At 37.8% G+C, this 22,394-nt stretch overlaps 1 protein-coding gene across 7 annotated transcripts in view; it reads left to right on the top strand.

Moving 5' to 3' along the window:
- Nucleotides 1–22,394, top strand: part of LOC128893885 (low-density lipoprotein receptor-like) — a 61,207-nt gene that overhangs the window by 21,860 nt on the left and 16,953 nt on the right. For 6 of the 7 annotated variants that reach the window (XM_054155196.1, XM_054155195.1, XM_054155198.1 and 3 more), the window contains one exon: nucleotides 11,204–11,323. The exons of the other annotated variant lie outside the window; for it this stretch is intronic. In XM_054155196.1, the coding sequence (XP_054011171.1) occupies nucleotides 11,204–11,323 (120 nt within the window). The remainder of the gene's footprint in view (nucleotides 1–11,203; nucleotides 11,324–22,394) is intronic. 7 annotated transcript variants of the gene reach the window in all.

A 22,394-nucleotide genomic window follows, 5' to 3' on the forward strand; every position in this document is an offset into this window, starting at 1 on the left:
TTGGGGCAGGTCTGAAATATTTGTGTAGTCATTCTACATTTTTCAATCATATTAATCATATACGAACTATCAACACGAAGAAGCCTCCCATAAATATGCTTAAAAAAAAAAAAAAATATACATGTCGAATCGAGTAACCTCCTCCTTTTCAAAGTCGGTTAAAAATTACGAATCAGGTAAATTTCCCCTGTACATACACAATATCGAAGTGCTTAGTGCGCCCGGGTCTTTATTTCTTTCGATTTTCGATCCGAGGCTGAGGAGGCTCTCGCCTTTAAGGTTCTCCCTCGCGAAAGGCCAATTCCCGAGGATCTCGAACTACTTTTTCACAGTGTTCGTGTGCAGTACTTGTAAAATGCTCGCTATAAAACCGGCGCCCGTAATATCCGGTCTTTCCGACGTTGCACAATGCCGCTCGAAAAAGCCCAGCCCGCGGTAACAGCGATCCGCGACCAAGATATGGAAAACTGTGTAACAAGAGTTACATCTGAGTCGTTAACTTGACGTATGACTTCGAGGGAGCGAATTTTTTCGCGGTAACGAATTGCAACAGAAAGAGAAACCTCCGAAGGGAACTTTATCTGAATTATAGGTCGCGAATAAAACCGGGAGCGATTTATTCGTGACGAGAATTTAGATGGAAAATAGAACGGTACCTTGGCCAATTTATTCGTACATATTTGCATTGTTGCGATACCGTGGGATTAATATCGAGGCTGTTATTCGAGATGTATCGAAGATATATTCAGTTATTCAAGGCGAATAAATTTCGTTGCTTTGTTATTCAGTTATTTTCGGTTTTCAGTACACGAAAATTTCAAAAACTATTAGGTCTACCGGAAAGTTCTGTCCGTTTTTAGAATAAAACAAAATAATACGTTTCTCATAGCTTGAATAAATTTTATTGAATAATATAATTTTTATCATTGTTTACGACATCTTGCCAGAGTGATTGCAATTTGTATATCATTTTTAACGAATATGCTCGTACCCAAAAGGGAACTCGCAAAGTTTGCATGATATGTTCAAGTTCGTTTCGTCCTGTGAATCGTGTCAAAAAAAAATAAAAAAAAAAATAATGTATATTCCAAAGTTCTATAAGATGCTAGTATAAGATATTCTTTTGAAATTCTGTTTTAATGGTAAATTAAGCGTAATCAAATTTATACATGGTATTCTCTGGAAAAGTTTCGACGAACAAAAAAATCTAAACAAACGTTAAAGTTTTCTTTCACTTTCTCACATTTTTATAAAAAGTGGGGCTCATATTTTGTTACTTGGTCCTGTGTACCGCAACCAACGTCTCTTAAATCAAATAAAGTAATCAAGGTCTCTTAAATTAAATCAAATAACGACCAAGTTTCTAGTAGAAGCCTCATCTTTATCGGTAATACGGTGTAACAACGTTTGAACGTGATAACATTGATAACGTTTCCAGTACCAATATAAATTCCCGGTATCAATTTTTCTACTGGAAAAATATTAAATCTCTTCCGTTTTTCTCAGCTTTTTCCTTCCTAAGGAAATCACTCGGTATCGCTTCGTTTTATTCTACAGAAAATGCGTAATAATTACCACCGTTTATCGCCTTGATTCATGCTTCCTGGAACCTGTTAATTATTTTTTTCAATTTCATTACATTCTAATTCAACCAACGCTTCTAAACGCGTCGAAGGTTATCGCGATTCCCTAACTTATTTATTCATTCGGTTCTCGTTCATTCGCTTTCAAAATTCCGTATCCTTTTTTATCGCGACACCCCACGCGTGTTATCGTTTATCAATCGACGCGTATCGTTCTGTTTGCTCCGCGATGACGGGAAGCATGAACGATAAAAATCGATTTCCAAACTACTGAAATATAGGAAATTACTTTTCGAGCGTTCATTGAGCAATATGAAATCTGACATTGGCATGGGACGTCCCGTTTGCGAAAATGTCGCGTGACGCGAGTAAAAAAGATCCACGGGTCGTATTAAACGCGGTCACATCAATCTCTATTTATCGATTAGCCCTTTGAAAGCTTAACGCACCTATAGGATACTTTGCCCTTTTAGAAACTCCTGCTTATTTATTTTTCCAATAATAAAATAAAGTTTGCATTTATGATCAGTATGATATTATTTGGAAAAACGTCGAATTTTGATTGAAATTTAATTTGCATAAATACAGTTGCCTGTGGTTCATTTTTCCTCTCTTTTTTTTGTGCGTTTTATAAGACGAGAGTCGTTTGGAATATCTATTCTAAAGCCTTCGGAATAATGAAATAATACGTGCATGATCGAATAAAATACGTGGAAACATTTTCGTCTCGTTTCGCGGTTTTCTATCGACGATTTCAATTATTTTCCGATAATAAAATGAAGTTTGCATTTATGATCAGTATGATATTATTTGGAAAAACGTCGAATTTTGATTGAAATTTAATTTGCATAAATACAGTTGCCTGTGGTTCATTTTTCCTCTCTTTTTTTTTGTGCGTTTTATAAGACGAGAGTCGTTTGGAATATTTATTCTAAAGCCTTCGGAAGAATGAAATAATACGTGCATGATCGAATAAAATACGTGGAAACATTTTCGTCTCGTTTCGCGGTTTTCCATCGACGATATCAATTATTTGGTACACGCTGTGTCCCATTTTTTAATCGTAAATTTTTCACGCGTCGAGCACTGGGTGGAAAATGTCGTTGCAATACTTGGCGCCATCGGTCTGGAAATTTGCAGTTTCGTAATCTCGGTGCGAATTGTATAAGCATTGGACTAGGCTGTTTGCTAAAAAAAAAAAAATGTTTAATAGTTTGAAAGGTTGAGACTTGATAATAATCACCGTTGACGTCCTGGTAAATTACCTACTCGAGTTAATTTCTACCTTTACTTTCGAGCGCACGCAACTCTCGCTCTGCTATCGTGGAAGTTGCTCACAAAAAAGTCGAATGAATCACGCCACATCATAATCATTAAATCAAAGGCTCGTTCTTCCCAATAATCTGCACAGAGATTAATCCCAGGTACCCTCGCGTACCGTAAAAGCGACGTCAATGGAATTCGGGAACAGTTTTCGAGAACCTCGATACGAACGTCGAAAAATCACGAAACGGGATCAGGTTAAAACACGGACGCTCGAAAGTGCATGTTTCCCTCGATGAATCGATAATTTCGCGGTATCGGAATCGGATCGTGTTTCCATATACCGCCATAGGTGTGAACTTTGGAAAATTTGTACACGTACGCGCGTTTCAAAGCGCCGTTCTCGCGTAATCGCGGATTTAACGGTAATTTGCAATTTGAAATTTGCAGCGTGTTTATTTGTTCGACGTGAAATAAATAGCATCGAGTTGGAATCGGTTAAAAATGGCGCGACACCGGACACCTTTGTGGCCCAGTATCAAGTTCCGGGTATTCTATGTATTTCAGAAATACATTGGAAACTTTTTACCGCGACAAGATATTTTCTCTATTCTTACTTGGATCAAGTAATTTGTTCGCCGCGAAATAAATAGCTTTGAGGTGGAATTGGTTAAAAATGGCGCGTTTGTTTTTATCGAAATATATCAAAGTTAAATATCGCTTCATACTTGGTATGATCGATTTGATAATTGTATATTTCCGACTGTTTATAATAAACGTTGTTAGCTTGTTTTTTTATACGATTTGATTTGTTGCTTCTTGCACAACGTGTTGTATTATAATAAGAAGAAGTCATTCTTGTGTATCAAATAAATAATATTTCTTTCGTTAATATTTAGTGAACAGTTTAATTAGTAACGTAATCTAATAGTTTTTTGTATGTAGTTCATATTGCAGTTTTTTTGGAATATTGAGTTCCTTTTGTAGGGGTTTCTAGGTATTGTATTTTATTTATTTCAGAAATACATTGGAAACTTTTTACCACGATAAGATATTTTCTCCGTTCTTCCTTCGATCAAGCAATTTGTCAAGTAATTTCGCCTTTTGTAATTAGCCAATCCCGTGTCTCCTGTACGCCACCGATCTAGCTGCACGTAACACACGGTTGCGCGTGCAAGTGCATTCTTGTCAGCTGCCTGCGACACACATAAATGGCGAACATACCACAGGTTGGCCCGTTAAAGGAGGGACGAGCGGCGAGTTTCCGTCCGCAAGAATCTCGTTCCGTGGCGCGCTTCTGATCGAAACCGATAGAACCGTGTTACCTATCAACGATTGCCACCGATTCGTCGTCGTCTGCATTCTGTCGCGAACCGTTCCACTTCCTGTTTGCCCTCGCGCCTCGTTCTTTCGAGTCGGATGCGAGCGAACTCCGAAACGATTTCACTTTCGTCGGGAGTTAAACATCGATATCTATCTGCTCCTTTGCGAAGCTAAATGAAATTATTACTCCATTAATCGTGGAACGTATTCAACGTCGCGTGTGAAATTTTTATTCTGCTCGGAATATAGTCGTTGAATTTGTCTGGATGTCGTCGACAGAGTTATCTAGTTAAAAATATGTATGGATTCATTTGTAAGAAAAACAAATATACATGTCGAATCGAGTGATTCACTCCTTTTCGAAGTCGGTTCAAAACGGTGGTAATCGCATTGGCGGTAATTGTAGAAAAATAGCTATTTCGAAAATAGCAGAAAGAATTTTCCTTAGCAAGAATTCATTTAACGCTTTCGCTGCCGATTTCGTTGCTGTCCAATTGAAAATGCATGGTTATTTTTATTATTTTTCAGTTTCATATTTTCTTTTGTTCGGCAATCGTATTATATATAAAATAAGTTACCACAAATATATATTTTTCAAAATAATCATACTAGAACATTCGTAAGAAATTTTTCATTAAAAAGAATATATTTGCAGCTCCCAGCGAACGGCTACTTATTTTCGTCCGCAGCGAAAACATTAAAAGAAAAATCATAATAATCTTGATTGCCTGTGGAACAGACGATTCTTATTATCAGAATTATTTGAAGAATCCCGAGGCCTGATTTACGCCATTCCCCGCGGAACGACCCAGCCGCGATTTCTTACATTTCTCGCGTTTATTAATTGCGTAACACTCGAAGTATCATGCGGTGCGGACGAACGCACGAAAACGCCACCGGGGTGGACTACGAACCGCAAGAATCTTGTTTCATATCGCGTCTCCGATTAAAGCCGAGACGAACGAACGTCCGATCGATCGGCTGCTCTTATTTTTTTCCATCCGCGACTTCCCGTATTTCGATCCTCGATACCCCGACCGGAGAGCCGATTAACGAAATTTTCCTCCGTCGATTCTTCCAGCGATAGCTTCGCGACGTCGACCGATGAAAAACTGCGAATCTGGATCACGTGGACCTTAATGCAATACGATTTCGCGCGTGACCAATTACGTCGTTACTTTTGCAACCGGCTCTCTCCCAATTTCCGGTTTTATCCGCTCGTCTGCCGGTTGCGCAACTATTTCCGATCAACGATTTCGCGGCTAAACATTCCCGGACGAGGTGGGGTTGGGCGCGAGGGGTAGTATCGAATCGTTATTATCGATATGCCGCGGTGACGACCTTTAGAAGTTGCAGTCCGTTGCTCTATCTTAATGAGCTTCGATTTTGTGTTTCAAAGGGACACGAGGAAAATTCTTCTCGAGATGAAAATTTGTATTAGGTTGTCCGAAAAGTTTCTTTCGCTTTATTAACACGTTGACTGTCACACTGATACTCTTAAAAATTTCTACTGCGATTCAATTTTATTTACTGACCATTGGAGACTACGTAATCGAACATTTGTCGCGGTATTTATTTTTGTAACTTCATCGAAATTCAAATATTTCGTATAAATTCATTTTCGTTGATATTTAACTTTGAAAATTAATTTCTTTATTTCTTCAGTAAACAGCACTGTCACCCACACGTGGGTGACATGGCGATCAACGTGTCAATGAGTAATACATGCGCGATAGTTTATGTTTTATGTTACATTACTGAATTGTGCACGATTCATTTTGCTCTATTAAGGTCTATTTACACATGTACGTATCATGTCAGTTCCGTATCCGTTCAGTTCCGTGATGTTCCAGCAGTGTCAGTGATTTGAAATATTCTTCTGTTGTTTTTGAATGGGCATGTTCACGCACGTCCGACACCGCTCCGTGACGATATTGATACGGCACGGATACGGAACTGACACGTTACGGATACGTGTAAATAGACCTTTACTGTTACAACATGAATATCTATGAAAGTAGATTGTGTATTTATATAAACACGACAGCATAAAATAATTGAGTGCAACTCGCGAAAGAAACTTTCGGGACAACTTGATACAATGTGCACGATATATGTGTATTAATATCTCCGCGACTATTCTCCCAATCACGTGCGTTTTGTTATTAAGAAATAGAATGTCGAAGCCCCGTAAAATCGCATTTCATATTGATGGAAACGAAACTCGAATGTTCGATCGAGTAACAAATCGAATATAAATCGGCATACAGAGGTTCCATAATATTTGTCGTAGGTATTTTATTCGCGTAAAATTTTGTCCACCTCGGGGGAAAGATTCGAAACTTCCACGACTGTGAAGTTTTTGATCGGTTCGAGCACTATTCGATGTCAGAGGTTTTTTCAAAGACTTCGTTCGTCTTAAAGTTTTGAACGTCGTGGTCGGTTTCGATCGGCTTTGGAAGACGGTCGATCTTGAAACTCTTAATGACCCCCGAACGTTTTGCGTAAATAAATCGATTTATAAATTCGTTTTCATACGACCTTTTTGTTGCGAATTTCAATAAATCCCTTAACTGACACACTTTCACCAACTTGGTCAATTTGTTGAGAATTGACACAGTTTGTTTAGAAAATAACGTAGCAGTAACGAAATTCAAACAGCCAGCCGCGAAATGAATTTCTACGAACAGAAACGAAAGAAAAGCTTTATGAATCTATAAGTTAATTTATTTATTTATGCAGGACGTTCAAGGCTCGTTAAAAGTTTCAAGACCCATCAGGACTTCGAGAACGACCGAAACTTTCCCCGGACCTTTTTGTATCCAATAATCGAGATTAGGTTAGACATCCCACTTAGGTGAACTCCAAAGCGCAATAGTCAGTTCGCTAATTTATACATTTATCCCGTAGATCTTTACGTAATCAAACCCCATGGTTCAAAAAATACAAACAAAATAATAGGATGGAACGAAATCAAATAGAAGGAAATTAAATAGGAAATAATAATTCCAAGCGATTCAGTTTTGGCTCCTCCACAAATTGTATTAATTCTAAAAAAAAAGAAGGAACGTAGAATGAAATAATATAAAATAAAATGTAACGACGTTAAATAAGAAATAATAATTCCAAGCAATTTAGTTTTGGCTCCCCTGCAAATTGTAGCAACTCTTTAAAAAAAAGAAAAAAAAACGTAGAATGAAATAAAATAAAATAAAATAAAATGTAATGAAATTAAATAAGAAATAATAATTCCAAGCAATTCAGTTTTGGCTCCCCTGCAAACTGTACCAATTCTTAAAGGACAAGAAAAAACGTAGAATGAAATAAACCAAAATAAAATGTAACGAAGTTAAATAAGAAATAATAATTCCAAGTAATTCAATTTTGACTCTCTTACAAATTGTACCAATTCTAAACAAAGCAAGAAAAAACGTAGAACGAAATAAAATAAAATAAAATGTAACGAAGTTAAATAAGAAATAATAATTCTAAGCAATTCAGTTTTGACTCCCCCATAAATTGTACCAATTCTAAAAAAATAGAAAAAAACGTAGAACGAAATAAAATAAAATAAAATGTAACGAAATTAAATAAGGAATAATACATCCAAGTAATTCAATTTTCACTCCCTTACAAATTGTACGATTTCGAGTACACACGAGCCGCATATTGTTCCTTGAAATTGAATGGAACGAAACGATACTTTCGAGATTGCTAAATGACTTCGTTCCCCTTTGTTTCATTCCGAAGTTAGTTCGAAAACTCTCGAGGATTCGGCCGGGATCTGGGCTTAATATCAGATTTTAATATCGGAATTTTTTTCCAGTCGGCTCGTTTCGCGAAACCTAGTTCGAGGCCGCGCGAGCCAATGGCTGTACGCGTTGTCTGGACGTGTCGAGTTAACCGAGAAGTTGGCTTAGGGTATCTGGGTTTCTCCTAAACAGGCAATTCGACCTCTATACCAGCTCAGATGTCGCTGCCATAAGCCAAATTGGAGTATTCGAAATAAAGAACATGGACACTCGCGTGTGCTGACACAGAATTGCCGAAATCATCGTTTTATTTCTTCTCGTAAAAATTCACGTGAAAATTTGTGTTCCAGTATTCGAAATAAAGAACATGGACGCTCGCGTGTGCTGACACAGAATTGCCGAAATCATCGTTTCATTTTTCCTCGTAAAAATTCACGTGAAAATTTGTGCTCCATTATGGAACATTGTCCGTGTTAAACTGACAAAATCTTGATTCGATTGAAATCGAACTATGCTCGTATGACTCGCATTTAACACGTTGATCGCCACGTCATCCATGTACGGGTGACAATGCTTTTCACTGAAAAACGAAAACTATTCATTCTGAAAGTTAAGTGTCATAGAAAATGAATTTAAACGAAATACTTGAACTTTCACGAAGTTACAAAACTAAATACCAAGATAAACGTTTCGTTACGCAGTTTCCAAAATTCTGTAAACAAAATGAAATCACACAGTAGAAATTTTCAAGAGCATTAGTCTGGCAGTGAACGCGTTAACGAAAGAACAACGAAGCGAAGTTTCGTCGATATCGCCCCGTGAAACAAACCCATGGAGCGACTGCCATAAGAACCACTGGCCCAATGCACGAACGGGATCCATCGAACGCAGCTCGATCGATATACCCCGGTTTCATTTCCGTCGATGGAAACAAAACGCCCTAGAGTTGCATTCTCCGTCCCCTCCACTCGCAGCAAAAGCGTTCTGACGCTGAAACAGCCGCGGATTGCGTGGGCACACGAAACGGTTTCATTGCCACTCGATCGGTCTGGGTTAGGTCTCATCGCGGTCCTCGATCGCGTCGATGCACTCTCTGTTTCCCTCATTCAGCGAAATGACGACTGCTTTCCGTTAACACATGCGAAACAACAAAAAAATTAACGAAAAACGAGCGTGACAATAGCGTTCGATTCGAGGCCTCCCCTCTGGCTCGATGCTCGATGTTGGTTGGCGCTGGAGTGTGCGTCCCGGGGCCCATATATAGGGGCCCGTTTACTCGGCTTGCGGCTTACAGCATCCACAGCCGCCATCGTGTGTGCATCGTTCGGGTCGTTCCTCGTCAGTTAGACCCTGTGCTTTTCGACTCGGTTCGTGTCGCGTTCTCCAGTGACGAAGAGTCTGATAGGAGGTGATAGCAGGAGGGGATAATATTTTGCGATTTCCGCTGATTCCTGTCGACTGCGTCTAGTGATTCCACCATAGAGAGGTTGGCATTCGGTTTCGGAGACGCTGTGGGGACCGCTGGCAAACCTAACCCAGTGGTGCGGGCACGATTTGGGTGGAATTAACGAGAAATATACACGGAGAGACACAAGAAGACTAGATCGAGATAAAATATGGCAGTATAAGAGCAAAGATAGAATACAATCGAATCGAACTAAAAAGGGGAATAGAATTCCTAGGCCGAGTATAATTATCAAGAAATTACCAGAAAATATTCAAAAAGATAGCATACGTTCAAGGAAAAGAAAGAACCAACAATAAATCAAAATTTCACTCGGGAGGATTTCGGTCAGGACCAGTGGAACCGATTTATGAGAAATCGGACGTATCGGTCGAAAGCGGTACGAGGTAATCCGCAAAGAAGCGGGAAGAAACGAGACTCCGAGCAGTGTGATTCGGGGCGGAGACCGTCGGCTCCAAAGGATTCGGGCGAGGATTTTATTCGAAGGAGATACGAGATCAATGAAGCTCGAAAGATGCTCTGAATAGATCCCGGCTGGCGTTGTTTCGTCCTATCTACGTGTTGTTGCCGCTGCGGTATGGTCTGGCGACGATAATCGCGTATAACGCGCTTTATCGACTGCGGGTGCTCCGATAGCCGAAAGTCCACGGCGGCGAAACGATCGACGAACGATTTTCCGCGCGGCTTTGTAAGGCTTTTAACCCTCGCGCAAGTGGAACGCGCGCGCTGGAAACGATCCTCGATCAATTTCGCTGGGAGAATTTCGCGCTCCTTTACCGGGAGGACGTTTAGAATTGCGGATTCAGCGTTCGTCGCGAGAAAACTTCCACGGAGAAAGTCTCGAGCAACAAAGTGGAGGATTTGTTGTTTACATCTGGCCTCTTCGATTCGCTCTGAATTATACGAAATAATTATAGAAATACGAGGCTCGAAAGTAGTCGATCGAGGAGACTATGAATTATTACGATTAATCGAGAGACGCGTTTCGCTTTTCCTGTACGTGAAAAGTCTGGACTAGTGGAGGATTTGTTCTATATACTTGAGGAGTATACCGGAATAAGCAATTAAAAGAAACAATTTCACTTTTCTTAAAATATCAATCGATCCCAATGGACGAATAAAAAGCCAGAAATAGTTGCATCCCCGAAGGATAAAATTAATATTCGCGTAACAGAGGGTTGATATCGGGTGGGAGCTCCACGAAGTGCGTCATCGAGGTTGCGCCTGAGAAACGATTATTTAAAAGAATTAACTTCGAAATTCTGGAGGCACTAACAACCAAGTAATAGCTTCTCTGATAAAATCAAGATTCCCTGATTGAATAAATAATATCAATGATATCGGTTAAGTGACTCAAGAAGTGCGTTGTCGCCTAATTTATGCAATTACGAACCATATAATTAAAGAGAACAATCTCGCTTTTCCTGTTCCGCCGCTCGTCGTATCAATATTCCGAAGGAATAAACAACTTCCGAAGGAATAGAAGCTTCTTTCTATAATAAACATTGGTAAAATCGCGATTCGCGTAATAGAGGGTCGATATCGGCTGCAACACATCGAGGTTGCAACACGTCGAGGTTGCAACACGTCGAGGTTGCAACACGTCGAGGAAACGGATAAACAAACGTTCGCGGAGGTTTCGCGCGTGATTAAAGATAGACGCTAAGGATCTTCCGTCGCGAGCATGCGATTCGTTGGATATTCGACGCTTTTCACCGCGTCGGGACGCGCGTGCACGGTGATGCAGCTCGCGTGCATCGCCGTCCTCGCATCGGGTATCGACGATCATCCAGCGCCATTCACCGGTGGGATTGCAGGTCGCATGTGCAACTCGTCGGACTTCAAGTGCTCGAACAACAGGTGCATACCCGAGAGATGGGTGTGCGACGGAGACGAGGACTGCGCCGATGGCGGCGACGAAGACCCCCAGGTTTGCAGTAAGTCGACTTTCCTCTCTATTTTTCTAATTTACGTGCAGCTTACGACGATACTCGTAGGTCGAAGATGGGCAAAATTTTGGTTTGGAATATTCATGGAAGAAATCAATTTAAATTAAACTGAGCAATCGAGGATTAATCTCCTCCTTGGTCCACGTTCTAGAATCTAGACAATTTTTATGATTTTTTTAGAGGGCAAACTAGTTGACACACACTTTCGAAGTTTGGTATGTTTGTAGATGTACGTATAAGTACAGTATTGTCGTGTTATTTATCGTAGTACGGATGAGTTGTTTATTTTGAGGGAGATAGCTGTTCGGCTTGACTTTGTTCTCAAAGGGGATGTGGAGGAACCCTCGGGGGTAGCGCGTAGACAAAACATGGGGTTCGATGCAGCGGCAAACTGCATGCATACAACTAACAACACTGTTTAGGAGAATACACACCCCAAAGAAAGTGAAAACATCAGACATGGTCTGTGCTCTTTACATTAACACGTCGATCGCCGTGTCACCCATGTATGGGTGACAGTGTTTTTCGCTCAAGAACTAGAAAGATTAATTCTGAAAGTTAGACGTCACAGAAGATGAATCTAAATAAAGTTCTTGAATTTTTATGTAGTTACGAAACTAAATATCACGATAAATATGTCGTTATCTAGACTCTGATAGTCTAAATGATATTTAATTTTAGCAGAAATTTTCAAGAATATTCGTTTGGCAGTCAACGTGTTAATCTGTTCGGCTTTTCGGCATCACGGACCTCTCACTTCTTTTCGGATCTGTCGGATCTGATTTAAAACAAAAAAGTGGGGATAGCGAGTTGTTTAGTTCGAGACAATACTGTACAGTCAATTCAATAGTTTATTTAAATGTTTATCTTTTACGGAGTTTAGATATTACACTATCATTTACTTCTTACTTACATCACCGATGGCTGGTCGATCATGCATCTACTGTACAGTCGAATGTCCATCATAAGTCTGACCCTAACAAGCCCTTTCCACTCAATCAGCACTGGCTGAGTCGAAATGACTTCCCCTACTTAATCACTCTTTTACGTTTCGTGCGAGACTACCCCGTATAAGTCTGCGCTAAAACTGTCCAAATTATAAACTAACATGTAGAAATGCAATTAGGGTTTGTTAAATAAAATGTAACAGTAAAATGTAAACAGTAACTCTGGTAATTCCATCATTCAGATCTCGGTTTCTCTTAGACAATATAACATTGATTTGTTTTCTATTTATAATTAGAAAGTGTTCAAATAGAAATTTTGCCCACCTCTGACATCGTTTACTTCTAATCTTTCAGGAACTGGACGACTGGGACTCTTAAATTAATTAACCCTTTGCATCCCAAGCAAGTAGCCAATAGCGAACTTACTCCCTAGATTTCTAAATTACACAATCATTTTTTTAAGCCTATACGAATTGACATAGTGCAACGAAAGTATCACATTTATTTGATTATTCATAAGTTCTTGGCTACTGCAAGCGGCGTTAGGGGTGCAAAGGGTGAAATGATTTACAACGAAAACTAATACTTGAATGTATTTTAAAGTACCGATCCATAGCTCGTAAAGAATTTTATCATGGAGTCAGATTTGCTCCGGAGTTGGTACTACCAACTTTGGTAGCTCGAGGGTTAATTCTGTTGTTCTGTTCGGGGTTCGTTTGACCTGAAATTACTTCTCTGCGGTTCTTCTGGGTCAATCGGCATGGAGTACTACATATTTTCAGTGTTAGCCGGGGATTTGCAGTTTCACATTCGAACCAAAGAGAATGATTGAATCTCTTGGATGAGATTGCAAAATAGAATAGACGACGGTTGTAAACACCTCAGAAAGTATTAGCAATTATTAACCGGATTGCTAGCTTCCTATATTTGGCCGCAGTAACTAATTCCGTGTAATATCGAATTATTCGTAACATTAATTTACGCAATTTACGTAAATTAATACATTTCTATCGGAAAATGTTAGTCAATTTTCTCGACAATTTGTGTATTTAAACTGCAGATCAAACTACGAAATACGTATTTTCTGAAATATCATTTTCTTGTATTATATAAAATTATCCTATTTGTAATGAATTTACATTCTGTGCGAAATGAGATCTTTAAATCCGTGTAATCTAAGAACTGGAAAACTTTGTATGTCGTTCCTAATAACTACACTGTGGATCTTTATGGATTTATAGAAAATTTGAATGTGCAAGAAACTACAAAATGCAAACAATATATCCAAGAATATAAAAAATATTGAAAGTAAAGTTCGTATTATAATATTTGCAGAATAAAATAAATTCCTATTTAGGTTCAAATATTGTAGGTACGCTCGGAAAAATTTCATTTTGCATAACGATCCGTAGTCTATTTATAAGTAACATTTTAAGGCTACTAATCTTTGTATATATAGATATATTGTAAAATTACATGGAATTGACTGTATATAAATTCATTATAGTATAGATTGAATCGCAGTTACAAATAGTCGAATGTAAATGCACCGAATTAATTTCTGCGCCTAATATTTCACAATAAATATTACGATCGCGGTCGGGTGATGGCGGCTTCACTTTTTCTCTTCTATTTTATTAGTCTTTTCTTTAATTTCCAACAATACTGGCCACGCTTTGAGCAGCGCGACGACATTCAACTGGTTCGTAATGATTTTCACTTACTTATAAGATCGCTGTCGATACTGGTTCGAGAGGCTTCCGGTTTTGAACCATGTACGTGCGATTTTGCACAGTGGAAAGAGACTCTCCACCGTGTCACACGTTAACTTAATATGGAGCGACTAGTTGGCTCGAATAGCGGCGTGCTTACCCGTAAGCTTATTTGTCGCTGTCTAATTACTGCAAACGGTGCCTGTAACTTTCAAAACGACCGCAGGCATCTTTCACTTAACGAGTCAATTGGAACGTTTGTTAACTAAATATAAACAAAGATAAATAAACTAATATTCCGATCGTTCGAGTTGTCGGCGTTACAGGTTTTCGGAAAAGGTTATTTTAAAGGTTATTTGTTGATTTTGATCGCGTGGTTCAAATTGGTCATTTTAACGAGTAAATAACGGACGAAGTCGCGAATATGCAGCGTCGAGTTCTTTTTTAGAACGTGTTCAGTAATACATAATAGGAATCAGTTGAAATGAATAATGCGTAATGTGTTGATAACAGAAGTCCCGGGGTAACGAGAGAAAATTACAAACATTGCTACCTCTGCTCATTAAATATCCGAGTATTAAATCGCAAACATCGTTGACAAAGAATTAATTAACGGTCAACGCGATCCACGTATCGCTCGAGGAGAGATGTAATTTAATTCCCTCTTTGGTCGTGTCAAACCGATCGTTAATTTACTCTTTCTCACCTTTCGAAATTTCAGGTCACAGGTTCCTGCCACTTATTGCCATTTTCAAATTGACACGTGAAATATTAAATTTAATAATAAAATAATTTAACGCTTTTGCTGCGGATGACGCACGTGCGCGTCCAACTGAAACTATACGGTTGTTTTTATTATTTTTTAGATTTCATTGTTTTTTGTTCGGCAATCATATTACATATAAAGTAAGTTAGCACAAATATATGTTTTTCAAAATGATCATATTGGAACATTTGTAAGAAATTTTTCATTAAAAAAAATATCATAATTGCAGCTCCCAGCGAACTGATACTTATTTTCGTCAGCAAAGAAAGTGTTTTTTTCGCACTATTTTTACTCTAAAATCATTCGACAGAAAGACTAAACCAAATTTGGTAATTTTGAATGTAAGTAATTTCGAATTTTGCCCCGACTACGAAAAGGTTATTTAACATAATTTAATATAAGGAAATAATAAAGGACATAGAAATTTAATATATTATCCAATATCAATTAATATAAATGAAATAGAAATCATTTCATACTTTTTAGTGTAATTTTAATATTTTTTCGAAATCGGTTATATTTTTTTTCCAAAAATTATTTTATATTGAATATAAACACAGTCTGTGGCACGAACCATTTCGTCCCTAGCAATATCCACAAAACTCTCTTTCCTCTGGAATTTATTTTCTAATCAACAAAGACTGCCATAACGCTAGCCAGTGACTAAAACATTGCCTTCCAAATAAATCAATTTCGTTCGAAGAAGCTGCAAATCTTTCCTATCCAAATGAACATTCGCGCAATACTCGGAAAGACATTCAACGTTTAACAGGATCGAAACGAAAATTTCGAGGTCGAATCGTCCCGAAAAGAAAAAACAGACCAACAGAGATTTTCATACGCTTTCCCATATTTTCGCCAGTTGAACAACCCGTAGAGATTTAATTCTCAATATCCGTAACCGACTTAAAGCACATACGAGCGCCAAGAGTTATTGGAACAATACGGGTATTTTATTTTCCATAAAGCGAGCCGTAAATTGATTCGTTCGCAAACGGGGCGAAACTCGACGGCTGGAGTTGGGAACGACGGCCCGTAAACGATTCGTTTGTTACGTTTAACGACTAAATTATTTGCGAGGAGGGAGCGAGAAATCGTGGGTGAGGAATCGTATCCGGTAAACAGAATTATTTCGTTTTGGCGGCCGTGCACGCGTGTTTTATTTAAAACTTTGACAGACCCACCTGGGCCAGGTACGTGCGCAATCGCGATCCAACGTGTCTGATATAATTCTTATCACAGGACCGCGGATCTTTATGCAAAATAAAATCTTTGTGGCTACAAATATTGAACCTAAATAGGAATTTATTTTATTCTGCAAATATTCTAACATGAACTTTCAATCTTTTTTATACTCTTGCATATCGTTTGCATTTTGTAGTTTCTTGCACATTTATTCTGCAAGTACTATAACATGAACTTTCAATCTTTTTTATAGTCTCGCATATCGTTTGCATTATGTACTTTCTTGCACATTAAAATTTCCTATAAATGCATTAAGATCCGCAGTCTATTTGTTACCATTTATGTACGTCAGTGGACGAAAGATTAAGCCTGGAAGGAACAAAGGAAAGCAATTATTCATTTCGCGTGGGTAAACAAATTTTTTGTCGAAGTATGAACTCATTGGATTCTTTTTTTTTTTTTCTAAATAGAGGCTTTACGTCGCATCGACCGCATGATTATTAGGGACGAGGATATTTTATATTTTCTGGAGCAGGTTGGTGTCTCTCAAATATTTGATGGTGTTTTGTACGTGGTCTTGAGAAATTAGGGCCGAGTCTGGTTTCTTATTTAAATATGTATTAGAAAATTTATATTTCGTTCTTTAAATCTTTCATTCGCAAAAATTGCGTAACGATAAACGGAACACGTTACGCACATGTTTTTTTTTTTGTCCATCACTTTACGTATGCACATATTACACTACGTATCGATGAATATACGCGCGATATATATTGTTATTTTTCGAAGGTAAACTGTAACGAGATATCGCGTCAATAACAATGCAAGTACCGATCTCGCCCGCGGAATACGGAATTAATATTCATGCGCCCGTGTTTCTCCCGATGTACACGTTCGGTAATTAATATTCAATTATAATAGAGGGCTCGATTGTAAATACGGCGAGTTGCGCCCCCCCACGGTCACTGATTGCTTTCGTGTTTTGCTAATTGTTGGATAGAATCGTCATTCGGTAACGATCATTTACAACTGCCCGGCCAATTAGGCTCCTCGAGTTTATTCTCCGAACTGAGTTAGCTGTCATGTGCGCGTCAACGGTTGTAAAGTTTTGGAAACAATTCCTCCTTCTGGCCGCAGTAAACCGGCAAACCCAACCGTGAAACGCGAATCGTGCACGATTGGTTTGTAAACGTTGACGGGGGGAAATCGTGCGCCTGAAACAAAGCGATATATCGTTTTCTGATAGAATCGTTCGTGTGTTCCCTGAGGAGTCGTGTCACCATTGTTGCTGGAAGAGATGAACATTTGTCTGCGTGTAGAAAATCACCTGGCGGACTTGGAAGTAGCGTGGTACGCACAATAAAATAAAATTTCATTGTATTTTATTGTATTTTACTATGAACTTAATACACCGTTAATTTTATGTTTATAAGCACTGGTATATGATACTCTTGAATTTATTAATATCATGATTGATATGATTCGAGCAAGCTTCGATATAAAAATAATTGTATTTCGTTGCATTTCATTCTGCATTTGATACGCCGTTTATTTTATATTTACATGACCTGCAATTTAATAGGCTTCAATGATCATTACTCGAGGCATTTCCAAAATAAAAATAATTATATTTTAATGAATTTCACTCTGAACTTGACGTAATATTTATTTGATATTCACGAGACCTGCGATTTAGTGGGCTCGGGTTTATTATCATTTCCATTGATTTAATTTGAAACAAATAAAAAATAAAAATAATTGCGATTATTATAAACGATCTATAAATGTATGATTAATAGAAAACATACGATACATCATACATGTTGAATGTACTCTACAATGAATATAATAATATTACTAGTTCCATGTATTTATTATTGAAATTGCAAGTACAGTATGAAACATATGTAATGGACTGCAAAAAAAAAGGTGTCAACGACTTGGAGGAACATTTATCAGGGATCACACGCAAGTAAGCCTACCCCCTCTCTATCTGCAATTATGAATATGGATCATGTCTGGGTTACCGAAGAGCTCGTAATACATTCATTTGGAATTCTTTATATTAACATGTGTCGTAACGTACAAAGTTCTCCGATCCTCATTGTCCTCGGTACAAATATATCTCAGAAAAGAAGCATCGAATGGAAGAAACTCTTAGGACTGCGGCTAAATATAATACTTGCGGTGTAAAACTTTCCTGCGCGCCACTGGTCAAAGTACTATAACGATTCACGATCCTTTGGCCAACACCAATCAAATTAATCAAAATCAACATTGATCAAAAACTTTAAGAATCGTAACAGGAACACGTCAAAATAATTTATTTATTACTCGGGGCATTATTTAGCCCTTTGCACTCGATAGGTGACTTGAGAGACGTGGTTTCACACAGCAAATCTACGATACCTAATGTTTCTTTAGATTTAATCCTTTGCGCTCGGGTGGCGCCTCTAGGGCGACATATGTAATTTAAAAGTGATTTTGTGAACGTACAGTTTCAAATTCACTTACATTAGAATACAACTAATTATTAATTGAAATAATCATACATCGTGTCACGAACGTTCGTAGATGTTTTTCTTCGAAGTAGAGTTTTTGGTTTCACAGAAATTTATTATAAAAATGGACTGGAATTCTATAGAAAAATGCCTCGAGCGTAAAGGGTTAATTTCATTTGAGCTCGTAGTGTCAATAAAACGATTGCAAAGGGTAAAGGTGACCTTATTCTCAAATCTAGATAGCTTAGAATTCGTGGCAATAGAACGCTAAGAAACATCTCGAGTTGCTGGTAGATACCAGAAAAAAAGGCCTCGAATGCAAAGGGTTAATATTTTAAGTGATTGTTTGCTTCCCAAGTCTCAAAAAGATTAAAATTCATTTTTCTTCGAGTAATGAAATTTTAGGTGTTTCTTTCATACAAGCGACATCATTAATCATCCATAGGTGTATATATCGTCTAATGCATCTCGTCGAAGGGAAACCCTTGGGAAACAGTGCATCTAAGTTGCCTCGTCGAATGTATCGATAGCGGGAACGCTATTGCGAAACTATTCGATTAACTGCGTCTATAACACAAAGCGAGACCGATCGACGAATAGGAATTCACGAAATTGATTTATACGCACATCTGGGTCACGCTATTGAACGTATCGATAGCGAAACAACGCCGATACCAGGCTATTTAATTTTATACACAGCGTCCCAGGCTAAGTGCAACTCGACAAGTTCGCGATTACAATTCTTGTCCCCCACTGGCTCGATTATAGATCCGCCACTTGTCGACGTACGTGTCGAAATCACGTCACAATTCGTGCGCGAATTATTTTTAGAACGCGCAACGTGCTATTAGCCTACCATTAAATGCAAACCTGTTCACGTTCACCGTAGAGTCTAATGTGGATTTTTTAAAAAATAAATGAAAATAAAAAGAAAAGAAAATTTCCATATAGAGTTCAACACTTGTACTTTAAACTTGCGATATTGTAATTAAATAATTTAATAATCGAACATTGAAGAAAAATTGTAACATTGAAGAAAAGTTTTATTGTTCATTGTAGAGTACATTCAACATGTATGATGTATCGTATGTTTTCTATTAATTATACATTTATAGATCGTGCAATTATTTTTATTTTTTATTTGCTTCAAACTAAATCAATGGAAATGATAATAAACTCGAGCCTACTAAATCGCAGGTCTCGTGAATATCAAATAAATATTACGTCAAGTTCAGAGTGAAATTCATTAAAATATAATTATTTTTATTTTGGAAATGCCTCGAGTAATAATCATTGAAGCCTATTAAATTGCAGGTCATATAAATATAAAATAAACGGCGTATCAAATTCAGAATGAAATGCAACGAAATACAATTATTTTTATATCGAAGCTTGCTCGAATCATATCAATCATGATATTAATAAATTCGAGAGTATCATATACCAGTGCTTATGAACATAAAATTAACGGTGTATTAAGTTCATAGTAAAATACAATAAAATACAATTATTTTCTTGTCGAAGGTACCTCGAATCACCTCGATCATGATATTAATAAATTCACGACTATCGAATTACAGCGATTATAAACATAAAATTAACGGTGTATTAAGTTCAGAATGAAATGAAATTAAAATACAATTATTTTCTTGTCGAAGGTACCTCGAATCACCTTGATCATGATATTAATAAATTCACGACTATCGAATTACCGTGCTTATAAACATAAAATTAACGTTGTATCAAGTTCAGAATGAAATGCGCTGAAGTACAATTATTTTCTTTTGGAAGGTACCTCGAATCACCTCGATCGAAGCTTAATTAATACAATCGAGCCTATTAAATGGCAGGCTTTTTAAATATAAAGTAAATCTAAAATTGAGTCCGAAGTAAAACGATCGTTAGCACAGTGTCAGGTTTCGCCGATTCTTGGAGAAGGCGTCCAAGACGTCCGATAACGAATATTCTTGCTAATCGAGGAAGGATCTATGCAATATTCTACATAGCTTGTTACTTGACCTCTTCAACGGTCGCATTTGCAAATAGTAGCGTCGATACGATTGCTTTTCCCTCGACGATATCTCGACTCGCGTTCAATTTACATAACTCCTCGTCGGGAGAGTGTCCCGAACGATTCGAGTGGTATCGATCCCTCGCTTTGACCAGGGTATATCGACGATCCAACGATCGTTTCTTCGAGTTTCGCAAAGGCCGCAACGCGACGTTCGATGGGCACGCTTTTAATATTAATTGCACGGACCCGTGACGCAGAATTTCGATACCTTTCGATACCTTTAATCATTCAACGATGTCGATATTGCAGTGGCAATTAAACTGATAAAGACGAAATTTGATGGCGAGGGACGATTCCAACGTCTGCGAAATACCGAAATAGAGCAGCTTCTGCTCCAGTTGGTCGAGAATATTTGACGATGTCATTAACAGAACTCGTTCTAAATTTTATTTAATTTAATTTATGATTAGAACGAGCTATATGGTGAATATTTATATTATATTTTTAGTTGCAATTGTAGGACATATTGGTAGGACATATTGATTGGACAAATTTCTAGGGTGATATAAGATATTCATGAAAAGAATGGATGATTCATAGATGAATATTATAGTTTACTATGTTAGACAGGTGTATCAGTAGTGGTAACAGGAATATTAAATGGAAAAATAATTTTAGCAGACGTACGATGAAAATACAATATTTAAATTGAAGATTTATTCTTGATTTCGTATAATTGGCACCGGGAATATCTTCTTAATCAATCATTAAATATTAAACCGATGCATTAGCCAGATGCATCGACATTGATGAAAAGAATATCAAATGGAAAAATAATTTCAGCAGACGTACATTGAAAATTCAGTTTTTAAACTAAAAATTTAATCATTTTGTATAATTGGCACCGGGAATATCTTCTTAATCATTCATTAAATATTAAACCGATGCATTAGCCAGATGCATCGACATTGATGAAAAGAATATCAAATGGAAAAATAATTTCAGCAGACGTACGATGAAAATTCAATGTTTAAATAGAAGATTTTTTCTTGATTTTGTATAATTGGAGAATTGTATTTTTTCCCAATTATTTGAAATACTGGTTGAAAATTCCTTCGAGTGACAGCTGAATAAATCCAAGCAAGAAATCGTTGGACATTAATATTACAGCAAAATCATATTCTCGATCATTATTTGAACGAATATCGTTAATAATTAATGTAAGTTTGAAACATTATTGATCCTCTTGAAATAGTTATTTACCTACAACTCGAAACCGTGGTATCAAAATGCGAATTGGATCCCTGACGAAAATAACTTCGGACACATCCGCGATGGATGGCTAAGTAATCCAGCGCGACGAGTCTCGCTGCCGCGACGTATTTTTCAAATAAAGAGAACGTAATCGACAGCCGACGAGAAAACGTCTGCACGCGAATCGAAACAACGAGAATTGCTATCGCGCGAATTCCGAATGCTTGTCAACCGGCTCGACTTTCATTACCTTTGGCGCGATTCTCTCATCGAAGCTCGCGATACGAGAGAAAAGCCCGTTAGCCTGTTCCCGATAAATCATGCTCGACGACGATAAATCCCGCGGACGATGAAACGCTCGCAACTAGCGATGGGACTAACGAGAGCGGGCGATTAGAAAATTGAAAAAACGATTTGGAATTTCGATACGTTGAATTTTTGCATCGGCGATCCTAACAACGAAACCATTTTTATTTTTGGTACGATTGAGGATCTGAGACATTTATAGGAATATCTGTGAAAGTGTAGGAGACTGTTGGGTTCATGGGAAAAATTAAATAGAGTTGTAATAGATAATAATCTTTATTATACAGCGGAAGAAGATATAAACTACTGGACAAAATTAACGGCACACTTTTTTTAAATGTTGATAATTACGAGAGTTTTCAACCGATTTCGGT

The sequence above is a fragment of the Hylaeus anthracinus genome, unplaced genomic scaffold (assembly GCF_026225885.1).
Source record: "Hylaeus anthracinus isolate JK02 unplaced genomic scaffold, UHH_iyHylAnth1.0_haploid 3, whole genome shotgun sequence".
Classification (NCBI taxonomy): domain Eukaryota; kingdom Metazoa; phylum Arthropoda; class Insecta; order Hymenoptera; family Colletidae; genus Hylaeus; species Hylaeus anthracinus.